The following is a 25,043-nucleotide window of genomic DNA, read 5'->3' as shown; positions in this document are numbered from 1 at the left end:
AGCATTAGAATTAAAAAATTCTGAATGATTTCATGAGGGAAATGTCTTACATTGCAGACTTCTTGCTATGGATCTACTTTCTGAAATTGCATTTGCTTGTCTCTGGAATAGATTTTTTTTTTGTTTGGTAACAAGTTATTTAATAGAAATTATATAAATCTGTCAAAGTGATGAATGAATTACAGCTATAGCAGCTCCTCAAACATGAAGCAAGATCTCTCTGTTTCCTCTTATGTTTCTCTTCGTATTTTAGTCTTGCAACCTCATAGTCCRAACTATACTTTAGAGCTGTAATATACAGCACACTTTTATATACCCCTTTCTCATTACTTCTATKCATGTTTTTTTCTGTGGTATATATCCTTTAAACAACCTTATGTTGAATTCCATCATTTGCATTTATTAATGCATCACAATGTATTAAATATATTAAAATGTGTTAATACATTAAAATGATAGCTGGAAACATTTAAGCAAGAAAGTGAATACATTACCAAGTTCTGTGCCTGACGCAAGAGTATGCTCTCCTGTCCCCATCTATTGATCATTTGACAGGTTCTGTATTTCCCCTGATCTRCATGTGATATGTCCCCCAGTGAAGCCCACCATACTGTGAGCCTGCAACTGGCTTCAAAGWAAGAGTCAGAGTTTTAGAAAGCTTCATTTGATTGCAAATTGAAATTCACAGAATTCATTGCACACGTCAACAGCAAGACAATGTAAGCAGATGAGATAGCAAAGGAGACGTGTGACTGTGTATAGAGAGTGAAGAGTGGAAAGAAGAAATATGAGGCAAGAAAGGATCAGAGAGCTGGGAAGATGCTGGAATAGCTGGTATCAAAACAGAAGGGATGGAGGGTCAAAAAGCAGAAAAACGAAAAAGTAAGAGGGAAGGAACAAAGCGAAGCGAGAATTCAAAAGGAAAAAAAATGAACAGAGGTTGTTGGATCTGCGTAGGAGTCTGTGTAGTCCCCAGACACCCTCAGTATGGTGTTATCATTCATCTTCATGAACTTGGAAATGTTACAGAAGTTGTGCAGRAAAAGCACTAAGTTAAAGGAGATAAAAATGGAGAAATAAGAGCTGATAGGACCAGAGGAATAGGTATCTAACAGCTTTTATGTCCCCTGTAACCAAATGAGAGTGCTCCAAATACCAAACTACTCTTCTCCACTAGGCACATTAAGAAAACRTCCATTCTTAGGGCAACCAGACTCCAGGATGAGGAATCAGGGCACAGTCATGTCTCTCTGAGGTGGGAAGGAATATGGGCCATAGAGAGGGTTCAGCTAGGGTGCTGTCACTCTACTACTGCCTTCATATGAGCAACGAAAGAAAAGCAGGGGAAGGACAAGAAGAATGGACAAAGTAGGAGAAACAATCAAAATTTCTACTCTCTCCTGGGCAATTAATCCGAGACAGCAATTTTTGATGGYTGTATGAAAACTGAGGGGGTGATTCATATCGTTTGTCACCAGATCAACAAAACATGCCTGTACCTTCTCCACTGAAATTTTTGGAAAAGGGATACAGAACTAGATCTGGGCACAGAAGCAGGTGYGTGGTTTGTTAAACTGCCCAAACTCAAATTTTTCATCACCCTCCTACAGAAAAATGGCTGTAAGTGACTGGAAGAAGTAATAAAAAAATATTTCAATGAGGACATTTCTGCTCATCGTAAGCTTCACTTCCTTGCAGGTTGCACAGAAATGACACATGCCATCTGATGTGGAGAGACTGAGAAAGCACATTCATAGGACCTTATAACGTGGCTAGTTAGGCATTTGCATCAAGATTATCTTTTGTTTAATAAAGAGCAATCTTATAGGCCTACGGGATTACAGGATTTGTAACGTCAGATTCAGTTGTATTCCCAGTAGATCAAAATAAATGATCGCTTGCCAAAGAGGAATGATATGCAAGCAACATGCTCAATTTCTGAAGACAACAGGAATTATTAAATTGCGGAGCAGCAAGAGCTGAGCTCAAAGTCACCCTTCAATCATAAAACCTGAGATAATGTACATGCTCCTCAAAAATCCAGAGAAGGCTAGATCCCAGCACAGGCTACTGATAAATAAAGTGAGGTTCACCAYTCGGGTAGCATTCCAGCATGGCGTCCTCTTTTCTCTACTGTTTTTGGTCATGGATTTAAAGCTGTTTGGACATATTCTTCTTTGGTGAGACAATGGAATACATGCAAGAGCCCAGAAAGGTAGTACATACAATTTGAATAACTGCATAAGAAGTAGCTTTATGATAGATCCATGGGATGGAAAAAGTAGCATTTATTATCTGGCTAAAGCCTGCCTGCATTGCTCTGCTATTGTATAGACCCAACATGCTTTCGCAGGAAGGTGCCACATCAGGATCGAGGTCTTTCTAGCAGCAATGTCCAAATGAGAGCTGACACCCTATGACTGCACTCATCACATTTCTGAGCACAGCACAGCCCAAAGAACGAGCCTCTCCTGAGCCCCTCCCTTGCTCTGCAGCTGGTAAACAGAGGGGAGAACATAATTTTGCTTAGCTTTAAATGAGAAGCTAATACGCAGGATACCCATAACATCTCCTTTTTGGCACTCTTTACTCAAGCCTATATTTTACTCATGAGATGGTTCATAACAGCACCCATGAGAATTGTTTGTTTCTTTCAGACTTTATTTCTCATGTGCTAATGCATAGTAAATGCACTCATTGTGTAGTAAACACTCTGAAACCTTTTCGTGCTATAGGGAATCACAATAACACTGCTCTGTTAGACTGAAGGATGCACAAATTAAGCTTCTAGTTTGGAGGGGTGGATTCAGCATCCTTTTCTGTTTATGCCACCCTTTCTAACAGGTGCCTCCCTAATGCCGAGTGCGGCCAGCTGAGAAAACTTCAGTAACAAATAATGTTAGCAATAACATTTCCTTTGAGTGTTATCCTGACATATTTACATTCATTTTTTACAACCACTGACTGTAAATGCGCTCTCTCCTTAAATTATTTCCTAATTGCCAGCTTCTTTACTCTCTGCTCTCTTCCAAAATTTCCCATCCTCTAAAACTCCCAAGGAGGGAGCTTGAAATTTCTAGAATTAATCACTTGCTAGTGCAAATGAAAGCAGCACTCACACTGTTCAGTTATTCAGAAATTTAAAGCCTCTCATACATAAAGCACGGGACTGYGGTGCTCAGATGCTGACACAACCACGGAAACAAATGGGGACACGCACTGTTTTGGCAGCAATTCCCAGARCTGTGCAGTAGCAGAAAAAGGAACAAGGGAATGCAAAGGGGATAAACTAAGTACTGCCAGCTACAAACTCCTGCTATAGGCAGTGGTGAGGAGTCGCTCAGCATAGTCTGGCTGCACTCACTGACCGAGTGTGGGACTGCAGTCTGACCTTCCCCACCGATCAGAAATGCCCAAGCTTCCCCAGAAATCAAAGAAAAAGGGAAACTCCTGTTTGTTCTCTCTGCATGTAGAGAGTGAGGGCTATTTAACAGAGAATTAATTCTACTTTTTGTGATGTAAAGCAGCAGTCATGCACACAAACGCCCGGCAGCGACATCTACCAGCATCTTTTGACAGAGTTAGTCTCCTACCATCAGAAAGGAGATGAACTCCAGGTATTTCTCTCATGGTGCCATCCTAATTAGTCCATTTCTAAACAAGTGAAGCCTCAAATGAAATCTCCACCTACAAGGAATCGATATTCTTTTCTGGGTAGTTTTTCATGTAAAAAGAATTCCAGGTTAAGGAAAGAAGCACTTAGTTTCATATTTAGCCATCAGGATGAATGGTTAGGACCCCTCTCATCTCATGCTCATTCCTCAAAACATTGTCAGCCATCCTTTCTCTAGCTGAAAAGTCTGGATTCAGTTCTCTGCAGAATATAATTCTACAGAATTCAAGCTAACTTAGTTCCTTAGGATATGCTTTGTTATTTCTTATTTTTATTACCACGTCATACCTCTCTTGTCATGGAACATGATCTTACTGTGATAGGTACTGTACAAAATAAAGACTGAGAGCACTTCTGGGTGACAGTTACCAGAAGTGTTCATACCATTTACTGACCAKGGAGAAAAACGGGTTCTTAGCTTAGGCACTGTGAATCACTTTCTAGAGAAGGAAATTGCCTGTCTACAATAGCTAGGAATGAAACTCGGGCACCTAAATTAGCTGCCTAAAGTTATACATGACGGTAGTATTGTTGCTGTAGCCATGATGGTTTAAGACTATAAGTGAAGCAAGGTTTTAAGAGAGAATATCTTTAAATAGACCAAGGGATACAGCTGGAGGAAAAAAAAATCCCTAACAGCCAAGCTTTCAGGCAAAGAAGTCCTGTCTGAAAATAAGCAGAAAACTTCAGGATTAGAAAAATGCCTCTGAGTTTAATGCAGTTATGTTAATCAATGAGACAATTCAAGAGCAAAATGCAGCTGGTACCAGCAAAGCTGGAAATAATGACGGCAATAATAAGGACCGATTGCTCAATAACATTTTTTTTGGTATCAGACTGTTATGAACTTTAGCTCCCAAACTCAACTTTTGAAGTTATACTGTAGCTCTCCTTTGAGGATGAAGGTTGAAAGGTTAGAGATAGACAGGTTATTTTTGAGAAATACTCTTCCTCTGGTAATGGTATATACAATGGTATCTATAATTCATTATATGTATATATGTAATGGTATATATAATTCATTAACTTAGTTCATTCTGAGGCACAGTACAAGTTTGGTTTCACCCACATAATGTCTATGGTGGTATTTAGTGTACTAGTTGAAGATCACTATAGTATGAACTCCTTTCTCTTCCCTTATTTAGCAGTTATATAATAAGCCCAATGAAGAGAGAGAACATAAAGTCACAATAAAATAGTGCTGCTCAGTTGATGGGTAGTGGTCTTAGTACACCAGAGAGCTGGTTGTCAAGGTTTTTGTTAGCGCAATAACAAAGGAGTGTGTTAAGCAGTTTGAAGATGATAAGATGACGGTCCAGATGGAAAACTTCATACCTTACAGAAGAGTCATTGGGGAAAACATAGAGATGCTTGCTTGAAAGAGTAAAGAGTTTGCATTAGAAGCTTGCATTAATGATTTTCAGTTCAGAAATGGGAAAACTATAGGCAGATTTAGAATAGACCATGAAGGGCCTTGAAACTCAAGATGACTAACTATTTCTGAGACAATGAGAAAGACAGCCAGTGGAAGAACACAAAGAGAATAGTGACTTGGCCATAGCCAAGAGAGAGAAAAGATTTTTGTTGTTTGTTTTTTCCTTTGCATTTTAAAGGCCAAGAAAATAACACTTTTGTAATCGAGACAATAAAAACTACCAAAGCGATAAACTGCAGGTTGTATGGCTAAATAATTGACATATTATGGAGGATAAACTGGCAAATTTTAGACACTGGATACGAAGATTAAGATAAAAGGTCAGCTACTGAMGACAAGATGACAACAGGTTATAAGCTTAAGCATCAGAATGCAACAAGAAAGAAAAGGAAGGCAAAACTAGGGGAAAGATCAGGAGTTCAACTAGTGTAGGTTTTAACTATCTTGAACTAAGTTGGTGGTCAAATAACCATGAAAAGGCATTAGAGGAAAAGACACAGATTTTATTTTAGATGCAAGGAGATTAGTTTGRAGTAGGATAAGCAGAACTGCAAATTGTCTGCATGGAGTCGCTCAAGGAATTTATGCTTGGACTTGAGAATATTCAAAGATGAGGTAGAGATGGAGAAGAATACACTCTTAGGATGGCCCACAGAAATTGGAGAACAGATCTGGAAAATTCTCCAAAATAACAGATAAGAGGAAGAGCAAGCAAAGACTATCCTGGGGGGTATAGGACAGCATGGTACCACAGCAAGATATCAGTCAGCGACATCTGAGACTGCTGACTGACTGGCAGGAATATGTGGACTGGGATTTGAACTAAATCATTAGTAACTTGGATGGTATTTCAATGGAGAGAAAACTCAGATAAAATTTCCAGGAAACTTTGGAGATAAAAGGCATATGGCAATGGCTGGCTTGAATTTTGGGAATATGAGGCAGCAAGAAAACAGTTTTACATTTTACTTTTAAAACTATTCATAGAATCTTCTTTACAGTCTGTTAACTGTCACATATTAATTACTGTATATCCAAAACACATTGATCCCCTGAGCTAATCCAAATAATTACTAGCCTTTTCATAATGCCTGAAAGTAACACCACACTGTGCGTGCAGCTTTCTGGTCTCCTCTTCAGGATTCTAAATTTTTGCACTGCTGCAAGTTTGTTTAAGCCCTAGATATGGGAAAAAAGATACAAAGGATTATAGAAAAATATCTTTCTTCAGGCTGATTATTCTTTAGGCTCATGCAAACGGAAGACAATTTGTGATAAGACTATTAGAAAAGTGCTTTGCCATGAAACGCACTCCCTCCTGCAAATTGACATGTTGACAAGCTATGAGACACTAAACATGCTAGYGTCAGTGGATTAGGCATTCCTCCTGTCACTACCAGCATATCACTGGTAAATCTGGCTCAGATTTTACGTCAAGAACTGCTTACCAGAAAAAGGAAGCTATATGACAAACAAGACACAGTTAGACCACACACGCTAATTCAAAGAGAGGTCGACAGGTGTGTTTGGTACCCCCAGGCTCTTGTCAGCCCTAAGCCATGGACTGCGCAGGAGAGGGTAAYTGCAAAATAGATAAATTGCAGTTTCAGCTGCAGGGCTGAACACGTCAAGGTCTTAAGGGTGCTCCTGGAGCAGCGACAGGATAGCTCGTCCTTCCAAGAAGCATCACCACCAAAGGAAGGGGGAACCAGGGTACCAATGTCTGCGCTGTTAATTCATTTCCTAACCAACAGCTGCATAGTGTAGCTGACCCCTTTGTAGAGAATAAAGATGTATGGGGGTCCAAAGCACAGTCCCAGCATTTTTATATGCTCTTGCTGCCCTCGCCTTCTTTGCTTCCTATCCCTTTCTCAGCTACTGTCAAGCTGCTGAACCGCAGCACAGATCCGATATCCCAAAATSCTTGAAAGCCTTTATATCTCTGCAGTGGTGCTCTAGTGCCTTGGTTATCTCTTGTTTTCAGTGTCTTTTTATTGGCCATCTCCTCTGTCAGGAATGCCCATAACAAAGATCTATGAACTTACATATATTAACTACACATTCTTCTGGTGAGGTCAGTGTATCTGCCACCAGAATGGCAATTACAATGGCAAATTTGCAAGTAAATCAGGATAATTACCTGATTCAGGAGTTTTCTGGCTCAGAAAGAGAAATCTTCATGCCATTGCTATTGTTGAAAACAAATTAAGAATAACCGTGTCCAGTTTTTGATAATTTGTTTTAGCACAGACCTGCAAGTCACTATTATCTCTTCCTTCCCAGACAAATCACCTTAACAAAGCAGTGTTATGGACCATTCATAGGTAGTTTAAACAATATTATTATTATTGTTATTGCAGTATTCCCAAGAAGGTAAAAGTGCCAATCACAACGGCTAGAGAAAACGAACTGCCTCAGCAATTGCTAGCATGTTTTCAATGACTATGCAGATAAGATCACATGAAAGAAAATCAAAATCTCAAGACCCARTTTCTTTTGATACTGTGTGCAAGTGAAAGAGGGAATATTAATGCTCTAGAATTCAGAGACTAAGACACATTTCTTTTATTGCACCATCCAGAAGCATTATTTCACTTGACAGTCATTCACAAGTTTCCTACTGGCTAAATATTTTGTATATAGAGTTAAATATACAGAGGTTTTAAATGCATTATGATTCTGCCTATGCGGCTTGGGAAAGGAATTTTCCACTTTGTACTGCTGAGAAAAATGTAGATGCTGTAGGCGATGGTATCATGTTCAGAGGAACAAGGTGGGCTGGACAGGGCATTAGGCACTATTATACTCTAGGGAAGAAAGAGCAGACAAGGGCACAATGGAAGTGCTTCATTATATTTTAAATGGGAATAGTTCCAAGGATAGGAAAGCCTGTGGCRCTTGTAAAGGATTAAGTAGGGTAATGGGCTTTTTAAGAAGACATAAAGAGGTATGTAATGTGATATGTTTAAGCCTAAATGATTTTTCTTGGAGTCCTCAATGAATGCTTAAGCAAGCATGACTTAGGCCTCCATAAATCCTCTCCGAATAAATAACTACCATGAAAACAGAGATTCTTTTGACTGAATGAGATGCACATTTCATAACCTATGCAAAAAAAGAAAAATCAATTTGAGATACATGGACCACTAAGGARTAATAAAGAAAAAAAAGGATAAAAGTGAATATTCTCCAGAATAATCCAAGCATATACAGGCATACAGAYACCTCCCCATCCATTTTGATTTKACAAAGCAGTAGGACAAACAACTGAATGCTTCCATTCCTTCAGTTCATATTTTAAACCCCTTTTGYTGTCTTTTGAGAAAGAAGACAATAAGCAGTAGAAAATATCTAAAGCGCCCGTGCTTTTCAGGCTGTTTCCTATTTGAGGTATCTAAAACTCCACTATCTCCTCCAGCTGCTCTGTAACCAGACCTGATGTTGTAAATTGCATTCACACGGATGGAAGAGCAGCACATACACGGTTATACAAATGTACCTGATTTATGAGGAGCAGAACAGGACCAATAAAATGTCAAAACCCAGAAATTTAAAAAGGCCCTGCCCTCCTGCCAGGAAAAGCAGGGCAAAGCTGTAGATGTCCTGATGCAAAGGGGACTGCAGAATCACTGTCATTTGGCTGTATTGCATTTCTGCTCACACAGGTGCGATTCCCCATGAAGTCACTGACAGAGCAAATGCACAGTCCTACAGAGGGGACGGGTAAGTCAGCAACTGAGCTGACTCCCTCCCCCCTGTTTATATACACATTCATATTAAGTGGCTACTCTCCTCAAAATGAAAAAGTGCCAGCTCCGCTGTAATTTGCRGAATAAAAGCAAGACAAAACTAAGGGATTTTAAGAGGTGATAAAAATGTTTTGCTAATCCTTTGCCCCAGCCCTGAAGCCTGCCTATCTAACCAATGTCACTCTGCGATGGCAGAGGGTGCAGCAGGGGAGTGCCGTTAAAGGCAAGCCCGTCTTCCACGTCCGTAATATCCTCCCCGCACACAGCCCTCCCGTGGACCTCGTATCAGAGGCTTTTCACGGTCATTAGGCAGCCTAGTGAAAATCCCTTTTTCCCATACCCATTTTGATGCACTTGTTAAATTTCAGTCCTYGTTTTGCATTCCAAGAACACGGCGCTTAGGTAAATGCCTAGGAGCCTGGGTAAACTGCTGTTAAGTCACGCTTTAGCACTGACTAATGGTAGCAACAAAATGAAGCACAAGGTGAGACCCATTAGTGTGGTTTGTCCASGGTTATAATCCGATTATGTTAATGGCTCTGGTGTGGCCAGTTAAATTCATTCAAGACCCTGAAGAACACTACAAAGTATATAACTAGGCCAAAGGGATCTGTGAATTCTTTCCTCTGAAATACCTGAATGTTGTAATTTTTTCAAAATATTTGAGAGATTATAATCTCTGCCTCTTATCAGTTATCTTTTAAAATTTTAATTTTCCCACCTGAGAGTAGCTTTTAACATCACATTTATCATTCGACTGCGGGAGAAGAATCTCAGACAGCTCCTGAAAGGCAGAGCTTTTAGTTTCTTATTAAGAGATCCTTCTTCCTYGGCAGGCCAAATACAGTTGCCTAAAAGCTTCCATATGAGCAGCAACTGGCAAATAGCTTTTTTCGCCCTCCCTATGTTATTTTTCTCCTGTAATGCAAAAGARGGATAGAAACTGCACACACATAAGTGGATGTGTATGTTCATTAGAACCAGGCCTATCTCTCTGGTATTACAAAATTGGAAGCTAGCTTGCTTGCTCACATGCTGAAATGTGGTTCTTTGATGCTGTCATTTGCAACTGTTTTTTCCTGGAAAGTAAAGGTATGGGAAATTAAAGAACCCAAACAGTGCTGGTTTTATAGGTTTTAAGATAGGAACTGCCATGTTTCCAGGAATTAGAAATCAAAGGCTGTAATCTGGAATTACCTGCCATCATGATACACTGGTTGCTTTTTTCAGCTGAAGGCCATTAGTCCACACTGAGCTGTGTTTGATGTGCTCTGGTTTTTGATTCTCTTGAAACCCTTAATATAACTTTGGATGGCAAGCCAAAAGGAGGACTTTTTTTTTTTTCCTTAAAGGAGAAACCCAGCTTTATCAGTCCCTTGCAAACTGAACTAAAATACATTTTCTCAAAGAAGCAATTTTCTCTAACCAATAAATCTTCAGACTGTCTCTTTTTCTTGCTCTTTCAGCCTATGACTTTCTCTAAAGGGGTTTCAAAAGTGCAAGCTCCCCCAGGCCTCTCATGCCTTCTTTTTTCACACTGTTTAGTCTTTTAGAGGGGAAAATATGATCTTAGTTATACAGAGGGAGGATTAGTGATTTTTAAAACTCCAAACAATCTTTGCTATTCTGTACTTTTTATTATCAAGAGACCACCAGTGGCTTCATCATTTTTTTTAATAGACTCTTGCTCTTATGTGTTTGTATCAAGTATCAAAACATCGGAAATTACAGGTTCCCCTGGCAAGTGGATTTCAGTGGAGACAAAAGGCAGAGGTGTAGTTTGCCCAGGCTTTAGAAATCTAGAAGTGATTGTAAAACCAAGTTTTAGACAAGCAAATACAAAACTTCATGGATATTTGCTCTAATTAATCTTCACATTTTAAAGTCTAAAACCAAGTCTATAAAATACAATCTTTTTGGAGATTTGAATTTAAAACTCAGTGTGAAGATAGAGTGACAGAGATCAAGTTTGTACTTAGTCACTGTTTAGACAATATTCAGTCTCATTCTGAACTCTTTCATGGACTGCTGTTCCTACAAAAGCTGYAGATGTCAATCAAAAGCATGGGAGGGAAACACTGCATTCACAAGCATACCAGCAATAATTGACTACTGATCTTAATTTATTTCCCCTGTGTTAAACTCACTGGCTGAGAGACTTTTTTTTTTTTTTTTTAAACAAAGCCATCTTTTTTCTACCTGCTTTTCTCAAAACAAATATGATTCAGAGCCACAACTGAAAGCCAAGGTTTTCAGTGTCAGAAGTCTACAAAAATAAGTTAATCAGTGTCTTGTATTCAAACTACTTTAAGCTTTGTATGGTGCATTGGTCTTCTGGTGTTAGGGTCCAGTGATCCTATTCCCATTTTACATCCTGACAAATGCTTTCATCTCTCAAACCTACAAATCCTTTTCAGAGCAAATACTGTAGGCACTTACATTTCAAAATGTGGTTGAAAACAAGCTACCTAGCTGAGAAGTCCCAATCTTCTGTGCTGATGCAACAGACTGCTCATTAGCCTTGCAGAAATTGATACTAACCATGAGCATTATCCAAGTGCAACTGCATCTGTACTAGTTAAAAGCAAAAATTAAGCAAATCTGGCATTGCAATAGAGCATCTCCAATGGGAAGTAAAAAGTAAGCCATACCAGTACCTTTTGAATGCCTGCGGTCGATTCCAAAACGTTGTTCTCGGAGCCATTACTTCTGTTAATCATCCGCCACATTTGGGAATACATGCTGTCCCTCTCAAAAGGATTCATCCCTTTCACTCGGACATGCTCATAGACTGCGGAGTCCAAGACAGTGCCATAAGGAATATCCGTCTGCCTTGAGAGATCCTGGAGAGACCTTAATTGTTGGTGAAGAAAAGAGACACAGGAGACTTGAAGCCACAGTTTCAAGAGGAAGGAGCTGCAGGCAAGCAAAGGGCAACACATAGGAAGACAGCTGTCAAGTCATTTTCTTTTCTTTTTTTTTTCTTAAAAGACAAAGTGAGGCTGGAAAATTGTTTTTATGGTTTAAGACACAAAGAAGAGTATGAAGGGAAAGGTAGGGGTAGAAAAAAGGAAAATGGATAAAAAGAGAGCAACAGAAGGAGTAATACTGTCAAACACCAAGAGCTCTTTTGAGCAGGGGCAAAGGGGAGAGGGGAGTGTTTCAGTCCCTCCAACCACACACAGGGAATTAAACAGAAGTTCAATAAAAAACCTGCAGCAATACTGAGAGACCGCACACCCTGCTACTGGGGAGCAGACTTGCAGCAGGATCATTAAAAACGCACTGGATATAGCCCAAAGCACTGGGGGTGAGTATTACCCTATTGCTCTCAGTTTACATGGCAAAAAGCAGCTCTTTGGTGGTGTTACTTTAATGAACTGTGCACTCATCACAGAGCAGGAGACATTCAGCAAGAGGAAGACCTGTGCTACATTTTCGTGAACTGTCATTTCCATCATGGTTCATATTAATTTGTCCAATAAATTTGCTCTACTTTACATATTATCTAGTCTTACTCGCTCTCTATAAACAAGAATGAATTAACTAGTCTAGGAGCTTCCAAAGCATCCCAAATATGACTTTATCAATCCTTCTTTGGCCTTAAAAGTATATTAAAATCCCTTAAAGTATCCAGACCTTTTGACCTTTATTTTCATATCCTATAGTATTGCTCTCCCATATCTTTATTTCTTCAATGGCATTCATTGCAGTTTCAACATAACTACTGCAGTATCTCTAGTGCCAAAACCCATTACAGCTTTCCTGGCACAAATTAGTTTTGTATAAACTGCACAAATCTAATGGATGACACCTAAGGACAAATCAAGGGGCTGAGTACTGTCTTAAAGTAGGCAATAGCAAATTGTAAAAGCCCATTGCAGCCACAGAAAATGCAAACACAAATGTATGAAACTCATCAAATTCCACACTGCATTTTTGAAACATGTAAATAGAGAGGCTAGCGCAAATGGCCCCAGAGGGGGGAAAAATACGRTTCTTAGATGTTGCAGGGATGACACTTAAGAAAACAGTAATCAAACCTCAAAGGATGTGTGTGCCACCAAACACAACGGGAAGCAGGGAAAGAAGGAAGAAATTGATATAGTTCAGTGGCAAGGGTTTAGAGGTTAGTTGAGTCAAAAAGAAATCCTTTGAAATTCAGACATTTGGGCTTAGAAAAACATTGAACGAGAGCTAAATTCTAAGCAGATAATATATAGCAAATATCAAGGAGGGATAAAATTAATTTTGATGAGCAAATACCTAATGGCATTTAAAAAAAAAAAATCTTCTCTTTCTCCAACAAGGTAGTATTCTTCTTCAAGAATATAAGCAGCAGGGAACCTGCAAAAAATCAGTGCATATACAGGATCATCAAAGGTGTGCTGGTAGATGAAGCTTTGGCTGAAACTGAATCTATTGGCCTTGTACCTGGGGACTCACTGACACTTATCCTTTTCTAGGAAGAAAAATGTGAGACTACAAGATGAAAGTACCAGGAGAATAAATAATGTAGCCAATTTGTAGTTTAAAAATTAAAAAAAAGTTATCAAGTCCAGATAGAAACACCTATGAGTTCTGAAAGATTAAATATGAAATGGCTGAACTGTTAGCAAAAACGGGAAATCTCATTACAGCCATTGCGTGAAAGACGAGCAGTAAATATTTCTAAAAGGCACTAGCGTTGATCAAGCGAATTGCAGAGGAAAACAGTTGAGTAAGATGTTATATTCAGGTCTGATAAACTGAAACAAGGATTGATATAATTTTAAAGATCAATCCTGAAGATTAGGCATGGCCACAAGATAAATTTTTTCAGGAAAAGCAATTCAATCATCTATTACACTTTGAAATTACCAACAAAATTGTGCCTTTCAAAAGGTCTTCATCAAACAACATACAGGAGGTGGAAGCAGGGACAGGCTACAAAGGGAGAATTTAGAAACCTTACTGGGGCAAGTCAGAATAGCGTTAGCAAAGCCAAAGCTCAGCTAGAGTGGATGCTCTCAAAGGGTGTCAAGGGTTACAAGAAGAGCTTCTGCAGAATTAAAAGCCTGAACAAGGAAAATGCAGACCTATTGGGTGAACTGGTGACAGCAGATGCAGCTGAGGCACTCGACACCTTCTTTGCATCTGTCTTCAACAACAAGGACTCCCAGGCCTCTGTGATTAGAGGCAGAGTTCAAGGAAGTGATGAGTGATCAGCAGTGGGTGAGGGTTGAGGCAGGGATTGCTTGAGACCACTCGACCCACAGAAGTCCATGGGACTCGATGGGCTGCATCCAAGTGTGCTGAAAGCTGGACAACATCCTTGCAAGGCTGCTCGCTATCATCTCTGAAAGGTGATGGAGGTTGGAGGAGATACCTGACTATTGGAGAATAGCAAAAACCATGGCTATCTTTGAAAAAGACCAAAAGGATGCTCCAGGGAACTACAGGCTGATCAGCCTTGCTTCTGTTTCTGGAAAAAATCCTGGAGGAAGTCCTCTTGGAGTGTGTTTCTGGGTACATGAAGGAGGTGGTGGTGGTGACTGGAAACAGTCAGCATAGATTTACCAAGGGTAACTCATGCCTGACCAACCTGATGGCCTTCTATGATAAAATGACTGGGTTTGTGGACAAGGACAGAGTGATGGATGTCATCTACCTTGACTTTCCCAAGGCTTTTGACACTGTCTGCCAAAATATTCTTGTATCCAAGCTAGGACATTATGGTCTTCTGGATAAGTGAACAACTAGATGGATAAAAACTGCGCTGGATAACCGGGCTGAGAGAGTAGCAGTTAATGAGTTCCACCCTGCCTGGAGGCCAGTAGCAAGTACCACAAGGGTCTGTCTTGGGACATATCCTGATTAACATCTTTGTCAATAACCTGGAGGAAGTGACAGAGTGCACTCTCGTCAAGTTTGCAGGTGACGCCAAGTTGGGGGACCAGTTGATATGCTCAAGGGCGTGGCTGCCATTCAGATTGATTTAGACAGGCTGGAGGAAAAGGTCAACAGGAGCACTGTGGAACTGAATAAAGACAAAAGCAAAGCCCCGCACCTGGGAAGGAATCACCCCCTGCAACAGTACAGGCTGGGGCTGAGGAGCCCCTCTGCAGAGAGGGACATGGGCTCTTGGTAGACAGCAACGTGTCCTGGTAAGAATTTTCTTTCTGTCTCACTTTCAGGCAGTGTTGTACAAAAGTAGGTGTATTACTATCACTTTAACGGTCGATATATCTGTCAAAAGCATCACTGATGAAAGGCAGTAGATAAACACAAGATACTATATTCACCCATTCTGTGTCACTGCTGCTGCCGCCAATAAACTTCTGTATCTCCTGGCAGTCCTCAGAAGTGCAACAAACACTGTCACAGGAGGCATGCTGTAATGTCCTGCAACTGTTGTGTTGTTCGTCATACATACTGCTAGAAAAGTATGGGAAAAGTAATTACTGAGTCCCCAGTTCCAAATGACAACACCTAGCAAAATTGTAATCAGTAGTTTACAAGACTCTGCGTAGCCATATAATTTCTAATATAACAAGCAACAAAGCAATTTCTGAATTGCTAACTGGTATATAAATGATACGTGCAACTGCTGCCGTGAAACAGTACAGTCAGAAAAAGCACAAAAGAAAAACAGTTCCCTGGTATATCTTGCAGCTATAAAAGCAACCTTGCTGTTTGCCGAAAGGCAAACCAAAGCAAAACGTGAGCTGCTGATGCAGAAGCATACTACAAACAGGTACGGGCGAGTTCAGGTTTTACCACTGTGAGAAGCAAGCAAAAGTGCCATCGCACACCAAGAGATCACCAGTGGGGAAATAACAAGGAGGAGAATTACGTTGATGTCTTCAAGAAGGCACACGGTAGCAGCCAAGTCTGGCATTAACTACAGCCTACAGTTATTTATAGTTTGGTGCCCTGTCCTAAACCACAGGATGACTCCCAGCTGCCTACTTTAAAGATTCTTTGCATCTTTATGCAGTTGCAGTTGCTGCGCTGCACAGAGAAAATGATGGTGAGCAGGACAAAAGAGAGGGTAATGTCTGCGGATGTGCTAAACACTTTTGTCCACAGGAAACCCCAAGTTTGGTTCACCTGACCCTACTCTAAGGAGCAAGAAAGAAGTTTTCCAGACTCTCAAGTGTATACGTGTGTGTACACTGTTGCCTATGACTTCAAGATTCAAAAATGGAAAAGAGCTATCACATCATTGATTTTATCCCCTCACAAAAAACATGCCACACGAGATTGTAATATATATGATCTGCTTCTGAAACTGGTTTTATAACCTGCATCTCTACAGACTTCTAGAATGACGTTCACAACCTAGCAGCCAAGATACAGGAAAACAAAGCAAAAATGACAAACCTTGACAGAACTAATAAAATTGTTAAACCACTGAGGTTCCTTTCCAGAAGAAAGGATTTTTACAACTACTTTGCCTCCAGCCTGGTCTCCAAGTTACACATTTTTTTGTTCAATGTACCTTTATTCCTGGATTAAACAATTCATTCTCTGTTCAGACAAATACATTTAGTGGAGACATAAATCACCAGCCTCACTGTATCACCCAGGCTCACCACACAGCTACCAGACTAGATCTCAAAATAAGGAAAAAGCATTTTGTCAAGTTGCTGAATTCATACAGGGTATTCTTTCATACTCAAATTTGGATGCCATTACCCACAATGGCTAGTAATTTAATTTTGGGGTAGTTTTACTCATCTCAGTAGAAATACCTGCAAAGCAAACATCTAGCATGAATAAGGATATTATAATCCCACACTTTAAGAGATTTCTCTATTTGAATGTTCTAATTTTGAAGAATTTAAAATGGAGAAATAAAGAACAGATAAAGTTGAAAAATGTGTTATAAAATGAAATGTGCTTAACTGAGTTTCTACATAGAGAAGTTCTACATATAAGGAATGGTAATAAAAGGGACCATGCAGTGGTCCAAGTTACAGTTCAGTTTATTTTTGGTTATCACTCATAAAGCACTGTGGGGAAAAAATGTTGTGTGTGATCTTTATAATAAATTTTTTCTCATTGCAATTTTTAGGATAATACCAGTATTATCCTATATAAGATTAGCTGCATTGTAGGGCTACTGAGAGGAAGAATCAAGTAATTTGAGGAGGAATTATTACAATTACATGTATTTTTCAGCATTTGTTAAGCCTGTTTACTGCTCTGCACCTTGAGCAGCAGTTGTCTGGTTGCTTTCATTTTCTGGCTTGGTACAAATTGAAGAAGTAAGCAGAAGGGTTCATTTGCAATTAAAAAAAAATTCTCTCTGCTTTAGGCTCGAAGAAAAAAATCTTTCTCTTCATGTTAGGTTTTGCAAATGTTTCTTTCCCCAAAGTATAACTTCTCCTAACAATTCAAATCCCAAACTTGGAAATGGTAATACGTTATTTATATATGCCAACCAAAAGTGTTTAAAAGATACACAGAAAATGTATAAAAACAAAAGGCCAGTTCCATAAAGGAATAACTAAATTCCTATTTAGTTGATTAACTCTCATTGATGTCGGAGGCTTAGGCATCAAAATACCTTTGCAGGTCTGGGTTATAGATTGATTTTGGCTACCAATGTTATTAGACTTGTCTGCTGCATAAAAGTGTCTGCAAGAAAGCAGCCACTAAATATTAGGAGAAAACAACTGATCTGATTGCTTACACTGAAGTCTTTATTTATGACTAATTCAGATAAATTTTTCCTATGCATTTTGCTTTTTTCGAGGACATTAAGGATCAATTTAGAGGCAGGCTTAGGAAACAGGGCACAGTAAGCCAAGAGATTTGACTGTTGGCAGTGACAGCTGTGTCAGAAACTAATAATATTGCCTGCTAGCTAGTTCAAAGATCTGGATGAGCTATGTAATAGGAAAGGTTAAAGAATATTCTGTTTTTCAGAGAAAGGAAATATCTCCTCCGACTACTTCAAAAGAATTAGTGTGTAACCCCCTTCCGGAAAATGTGTAAGCAGTCATACTGAGCTGTGTAAAGCCCTGGGGACATCTCAGCTTAACGTGAATCATGGCTTAGGAAAAAAAGTGGCGAGAAGAATGACTAGCCAAAACAAGCATGACAAAAGGCATGCTTTACCACTATGCTTTCATTATTTGGAAGCGGAGATCTCACCTATCGAATAGGAGGCACTACTTACATCTTGGAGAACGTAATGTGAACTTACTATTTCACAGAAGGTATGCAAGACGCAGACTGTCCCCCGTAACACTTGCAGTCTGAAACCTTAATCAAGTATCTACATTTTTAGAAGTTTATCTGGATTAGACTTAAACTTGAAGCCACCTAAGATTTGCCACTCATATGACAAATCCTTTGACTTTCCTTTCTTTCACCCCCCTGCAACTTTCCTGCAGAATTTCAATGCCTGTGAGAGAGCGGCGACACCGTCACTTTATCCACGAAAACAGTGCAGTTAAGTCTGAGTAAAATCAGTCTTTCTGCCAGTGGGCTCTAATTCTGTCCTGAAGGAATCATAAAACACTGTAATGGCAATAGTGGCTCAGYGATGAAATTCACAGCATCAGCATCTGCAAGAAATAGCCTGAGATCCTCAAGTTTATTTGGCATTTACCAAGAAAAGCCACTCTTGATTACCATTCATCCAYGTTGCATTTGGGACAGTGATCTAAAGATTTAAGGAACACATTAAGTTATGCTTTGCTGTCTGCTATTCTCAGTCTGCCACGCTGTTCTGGCATTGGAAATGCTGACTGTCTTGATTTAAATGTCATCTGCATCTGGGTCAAGTGTAAATAAAAGATGCATCTAGGAACGAGCGTATGACTTGCACACCTCTAGCTTCTGATACTGCCAGTCGACAGGAGCTGAAAAGCTGAGCTGCCAGAGGTATTAAGAGTAGCCATTTGTTTGGGAAAGGAGACTCTCACTCACTCTTACTCTTCTCATTCCTCTGGGTCGTTTAAAAACTGCGACATATTTGATCCAAAATAATCAGTGAAGCAGAGAACAAATGCCATCAACTTCCAAGGGGCGTAATACAACAAAGATCTACTTTGAGACCCTCTAGGGAAATGGAACATTTCACTAGGCCTTTCTAGTGCATTTTCTAACAAAACTCTGCATGCTCTTCTTCTCAAAATAGGCTTTTGGATATCATGAGGCCCTGACTAAGAAGACAGCCCCGACCATTATACCAATAGCAAAAGGGAACCTGCAAGAGTTCTGAATTCACACTAGCTAAGCGGTCAAAAGCCAAAATGAAGCAGCTACCAAAATGTTTCATAGACACAAAATACATCATGGGCTGTTTGAATCCCCCTATCTTTTGTAAAAAATATCACAAGGACAGTACCTTCAACAATATACTCTATCTGGTGCTAGCTAGAAATCTGAAATGAAATCCTATTAACCATTTTTTACATCTCTGCAAACCCACTGACTTCTATCTCTTTCATTCATCTGACTTCCCCAAAGCTGGCTGGATATCACAACAAGCAGAAGCTGGTTTATTCTCCTTAAATACTTAAACCCATTTCCATTCTGGCCTTCAAAGTTCCCCAAGGTACAATTTGATCTGTTAAAAAAAAAGAGCATCAGCTTTTTTCTTTATTGCTTATTCATGTTTCCCACTTTGCAGTAATTCAGCATGGTAAACAAACAGCCTCTCTGTTATGTGCTGGTTTGAGTTCCAATTTTGGCAGTTTTGTAAACTAAAGTTTTACACTCCCACCATAGTTAGGATAACTTCATTCCCTAATGGATACTTAGCACATCTAATTACTCTATTTTTGAGCTACAAACACTGCTGAAAAATGTCTCTGTTCTTTCATTTCAGGAGCTTTCCAGCTGCAACATTTTCTACTGAATAAAACATTTTCAGCGAATTTGCCCATAAATAATACAGCACAAAGACCAATGTAGTCCCAACTGTACATAACAACCTCAGAATGCCACTGAGGCTTTTCTAGTGACACCATCATAAACTGCAAGGAAAAGCTGGAGATGTGTTAAATTATAGCTTGGGCATTTTTTATCCTTTCTTTATACATGATGAGAAAACTCAGACACTTTTCATAGTAATTTGAACATTTTTTCTGGATCACTTCAAAACCAGAAAGGATATAATTTCAAAGCAGGATGCAGAGGCACATTGCATATTTGTAAGGACAAGCTGAATGACTGAAAATATGGGCACAAGTTCATCATTCTTTATTTTGCATGTACAAATGCTCGTGTTGTTTCCTCACACTCCTTAGTCAAACGTAAGGCTTATTAAACTTTAAAAAAAAAACAACAAAAAACCTCAAGATCAATGCTGACAAACATTGACAAAGAATTTCATTTTACCCCCTATAAATTGTGAAGTGATTGTAACTGGGAGAGCCCAGTCAAACAGTTCAGTTGTGTGAAAATACCCCTGCAGCACTCCATGATCTCAAAGTCTGTTATTCAGATCTCAAAAGAAAATGGTAACTCAATTTAACTGGTAATACAACTGTGACAGAGGAATGATTTTATTTAGTGATTTTAGCCTGTTTTACATGTCTCTGTCTCAGAGTGCACAGCCCTCAAGTAGATGACAATGCTGGGGTTGTTAGCCCAGAAAGGAAAGATAACAACCATAGACGCTTCATTTTCAGTCGAGACCAAATAAGGGCTGGTGCTGCCAGGGCTGAAGACAACAGCAGTTTGGGCTCTGGGATACCAACTCCTTCTCCCTCACCGAAGGAACAGGGAGGAAGAGAAAGGGTTTAGAAAGTGCAAGAGGATGCTCCTAACTGAGGGGTAACTGTGCACTCAAAACAAGGGGCTGCTTCTGCTCTTGGATCTGAACTTGGATAAAAATGAGTGTAGGCCAAACGGACCCAAGGACTGGCCCTTGGGCTTCCAATTGCAAATAAAATCTGGCTTCTACTACAGAAACGTACTTGTCCATGTGCTGTTAAAGCCTGGATTGGTTTTAGTATGTAGACAAGACCTTAGGTGATGATACTCAGAAGACAGGCACTTGAACCAACTAGAGTGAAAACTTAATTTCTCCTAAGTTCAGCACTGAGTCTGAGCTGAAGATCAGGTTCTTATCCTTCTAGAGGAATAAACACAGCAGAGTGTGCATCTCCTTTTTAAGGCCACTCTCTCCTTTTTTGCAAAGAAGGATTTACAGGAAAGACACAACTTTGTCACTCTCTTTCATGCACGTGTAGCCTCAAGATCAAAGGCCTGCTAAGGAAAAACACTCTTTGGAGAGCTTGGCTAGCTACTGCTTTAATCTATTTGACAGTCTCTGTTTTGATATAAGTTTTTTTTTTTTTCTTTGGGGGGGTAAGAGGGCCACTGGGGAGGTGGGAGAGAGGGTGACTCAAAAAGGGAAACAAAAGGGCAGAAGGAATGGGTAGGAGACCCTGGAAAAGTTCCTGTGGTATACAGAGATGAAAAGACCTTGAAAAAAAGAATTGGAAGGTCTGACAAAAACGGTTAACCATAAAAGAAACACGAGAAGACACGGACAATATGTTAGGGAGACATGGAGCAAAAGAACCAATAGACAGAAGAAAGAGAACAAGGTGATCAGATAATGGGGTGAAAAAACAGCTGGGAGTGGAGAGAAGATGACTGGTCAGTGAATTTCTTATTGTTCATTGCTATTAGCACATGTTTTGCTGTGGCAAGAAAAGATGAATTCAGCTTCAGGCTCCCCCAAAACAGAAGCAGCCATGGACAGTTCCTGATCAAAGCGTCAGAGCACCAGATCTTTGGGCTGCATCTGAATGGAAAACATAGCTTGAGAACACACAGCAGCTATTTGTACTTTCCCATTTCAAATATTGATCTACTGGTTCTCAAACTCAATTGCTTCTTTCAAGATATGTAGATATATGTGTATACATATACGTATCTATATTTGTTTATATAGATACACACAAAAACGTGTCACAGAAGAATAATTAGCTAGCAGAGGCCAGCAGTTCTGATTGATTCCAAAGACACTGTGTCTCCAGGGAGACTGGAAGTCTATGGTATATCATTATTTTGTTAGTTCCCAAGCTGATTCTCAGGAGGAGGAGGAGGAAAGTCCCCCCCACCTTTTCACACATTTAAGCAGTACATTCATGCCCCTCCACATGTATACGTGCACACTCATTTCCCTCAATTCAGTCTTTAGTGACTTACTGGATGGAGTTCTCTATGCGAGTGATGGTGAGGAAAGCTGCTAGGTTTGCTGTGTAGGACGAGATAACAATCAAAGCAAAAAGCCACCAAGCCCCCATCATCAGTCGGGTCGCCAGTGTTGTGTATGGCACTTCTCCTCCTGTGGGAAAGAAGGAAAATCAGAGTTTTCATTTGACAGAAGGAAACCCAAATCTTCACTGTGCATGCCTTGCTCAGGAGAACTTGGCTTCAAGGTTAGYAGGCTACTGCCTCAGTAAACTGGGCAGGACTTCAAGTCACACTTTCTATGCAACAAAAAGTACTGGAAGAGACCCACACTGCCAGCCTTCATTACTTTATTTAATCTCTTCTGCTATACCGTCTTTAATTGCAATTCATCTGCCAGTCCAGTCCAGTAATGGAAATAGACCTCAAGATCTCAGAACCTAATGAGCAAATGTAAATTCTTATGATATTCTTTCCTTAAAGATTTTATTTATCAACTTTAATTAAAGTTTTTCTTGCATTCTTGAGAACATGAAGTTACCTGTCACCCCCCTCTCTCTCAAGCAAAATTCAATTATTTTTCACACTTCTATAGGCAGGTGGGTGTGCTGGTAACAGCCATATGTACATGTACAACTTGCTGGAAGTGAACTTGGATATGCAAAAAATTTGCATGTGCTGAARAAGAACATAAAATTATTTGTATTCCCATTGTTGCTTATTTAAATTCAACTGTCATGCAAACAAAACATTAGCAGCTACTAAATCCACCTATGCTTTCGTGGCTCACAGAAACTGAGTTGCACTCTACTGCTAGCGTGAGCACGCMATGTGTTCCAGAGCTCAGTTTAGCAAGCCATAAAAAGCACCATATTTTATTCAAATAGCTGCCCCCAAACCACAGTAGGCTGGAGTTTTTAAAAGAAGTCTTTCCTCATTTTGTTATACCAGCTTCATTTAAAAACATACACACCATAGATTCTTAGATGAAGGAAAACTCATTGTTTTAAAAATACTTGTTTTGTTCTTAGTCTACGTTTTGTCAAAGCTACAAGTAACCAAGCGGGACAGGTGAATGCAGCAGGCAATCACAGTCAACTGCTTAAGATGTTCATCTTCTCTCTTTCCCCCTACACTCAGCACTTGGAAAAGTGGTCATTATTTTGAGGGAGATTTCCCAGATGCAAAATCACAGGTCTCACTTGCTTCAGAAACTACTGGTCTAAGAAGGGCATGGTATCTGGAATTTTCAAAAGCAAAAGCAGTTTGTTACAAATTCAACCACCCATAAATATTTAGTGCTGCATTTTCACTTATGTAAAAACTCCTTTACGTTTCCCCGGCAAGTAGGTTTAATGGGAATACAAATTACAATTATTCCCATTCTAAGTATAAATAAAAGCATCTTCAGTTATAAATGCAAACTATCTAGACTTTTACTTAATACTTGAATATGAGAGACCACCTTACTATTTTGTTCAAAGTTTGTCCTACCTAAACAAAGTATTGGGAGCTCTGCACTACCATACACTGAACAAATTTGAAGCTTTCATTCTACTACACTAATGTGGAGCTGTGCTGTATGTAAAATGACTGTAAGTGACTCCATTTATAATTTTGGTATATAGATATTCAGATCTTCTGCCTTTTAAGAATTCCTGTATTAAAAGACAAAATCTGTATTAGACCTGCACAGTCAGAAATAAATTTCCTTCTATTTCCAAGATGCTGTGTAATTATCTGAAATAAGAATCTACTGATCACATCAGGAGATATTATTTCAGTATTAGTATTTTTGAAGATGAATGTGAACTTCCACATCTGAAGATTTGGTTTTCTGTCCAGCATAAATTTTAAATGATTTTTAATAGGATACTTCCACTTTAGAACAGTTTTTGCAATGTCTTTGGAATCTTCCATTTAAAAATGAATTTTAATCAAATGAAAAGAGCAGACAGCTTTATCAACTTAACCCAATGGGCTGTTTCTCCTTCTAACTTTCAGGTGCCAATCCAGCAGATAATCTTTGTATTAAATTGAAATGGCTGGAACAGAAAAGGAGAAGCCAACAACCTCTTGGGCATCCTTGCAGTTTCAWTTTTCAGCTTCATGAATAAAATGGTAAATTCCCACCGTTTTTTTTTATTGAAGTGAAATCGCAAAAAAGAGAGGGCCATTGAAAGTCACACACCGACCTTCTGGGCACAACTCAAGTTCTCAACCAAGGATGATGCTCAACAAGTGTTCACAGAGGCCACCATACAAACTTGCAGCCACAGCACTCTCCTACTGCTCAAATGCGGTCATTTTCTCACACATCTGTAACTATCCCCACCATTCACTGTTACCTTTTCTATGCTAAAACCCATGTTAACAATAAGCCTTTATATAACTATGAATGGTGTTCATCCCAAAGTGTCTTTAGTTCACCCAGCTGTTTGTGAAGAAGTCCTGTTTTCTATTCACAGTCACATCTCATACCATCAGCAGTCAATAAATGGAGTTTGAGGACCAAGCACAGCATACAACCACAAGCACAGAAAATACATTCCAAAATAATTCCGCACTCCTGGTCCCACTCAGAAGCCTTCCTTTGCACTGATGCTTCTCAAAGTGCCACTTCTAAAGCAGGACCAATACTGCAACTACATAGGCCTGTGATATCTGAGCAGTACAGGCAGGCTACTCYGCCTCTGCCAAAGAAAGATTTAAAAATCAGAGGAGACATCTTTCAGCCATAATATCATTTCTTTGGCATCTATTAGGAGACTTAATGCCATACAGTCTTGTTCTATTGGACTGTTTGCTAAGACACTTCACTTACCATGACAGCCCACCTTATGAAACCTCTTCACTCCCTTCCCTGATTTTATTTCTAAGGATAAAACTTCCCAGAGTTTTTTTCTGTCCAAATGAATGCGTTTTCTCAGTGCAGAAGAGCACCGAGGGGCTCAGGAGAACAGCAATCATTGGTTTTCCATTATGGTTACCATGAATAAGAGCTGCAGATCTAAGAGTTGCTGTTGCTAGGTATAAA

The 25,043-nt window shown here is 39.6% G+C and overlaps 1 protein-coding gene across 1 annotated transcript in view; it reads right to left on the bottom strand.

Moving 5' to 3' along the window:
• GRID2 (glutamate ionotropic receptor delta type subunit 2) overlaps positions 1–25,043 on the bottom strand; it is a 714,293-nt gene that overhangs the window by 86,647 nt on the left and 602,603 nt on the right. Inside the window, exons 12-13 of the mRNA XM_026084197.1 lie at positions 22,022–22,160; positions 11,515–11,710 (exon numbers count right to left, since the gene is read on the bottom strand). Coding sequence (XP_025939982.1) covers positions 11,515–11,710; positions 22,022–22,160 — 335 coding nt within the window. The remainder of the gene's footprint in view (positions 1–11,514; positions 11,711–22,021; positions 22,161–25,043) is intronic.

Source organism: Apteryx rowi, unplaced genomic scaffold (genome assembly GCF_003343035.1).
Source record: "Apteryx rowi isolate R43461 unplaced genomic scaffold, aptRow1 scaffold_63, whole genome shotgun sequence".
NCBI classification, from domain to species: Eukaryota; Metazoa; Chordata; class Aves; order Apterygiformes; family Apterygidae; genus Apteryx; species Apteryx rowi.
Note: the sequence above shows the minus strand (reverse complement) of the source record. Positions and strands in the feature narration are given on the sequence as shown.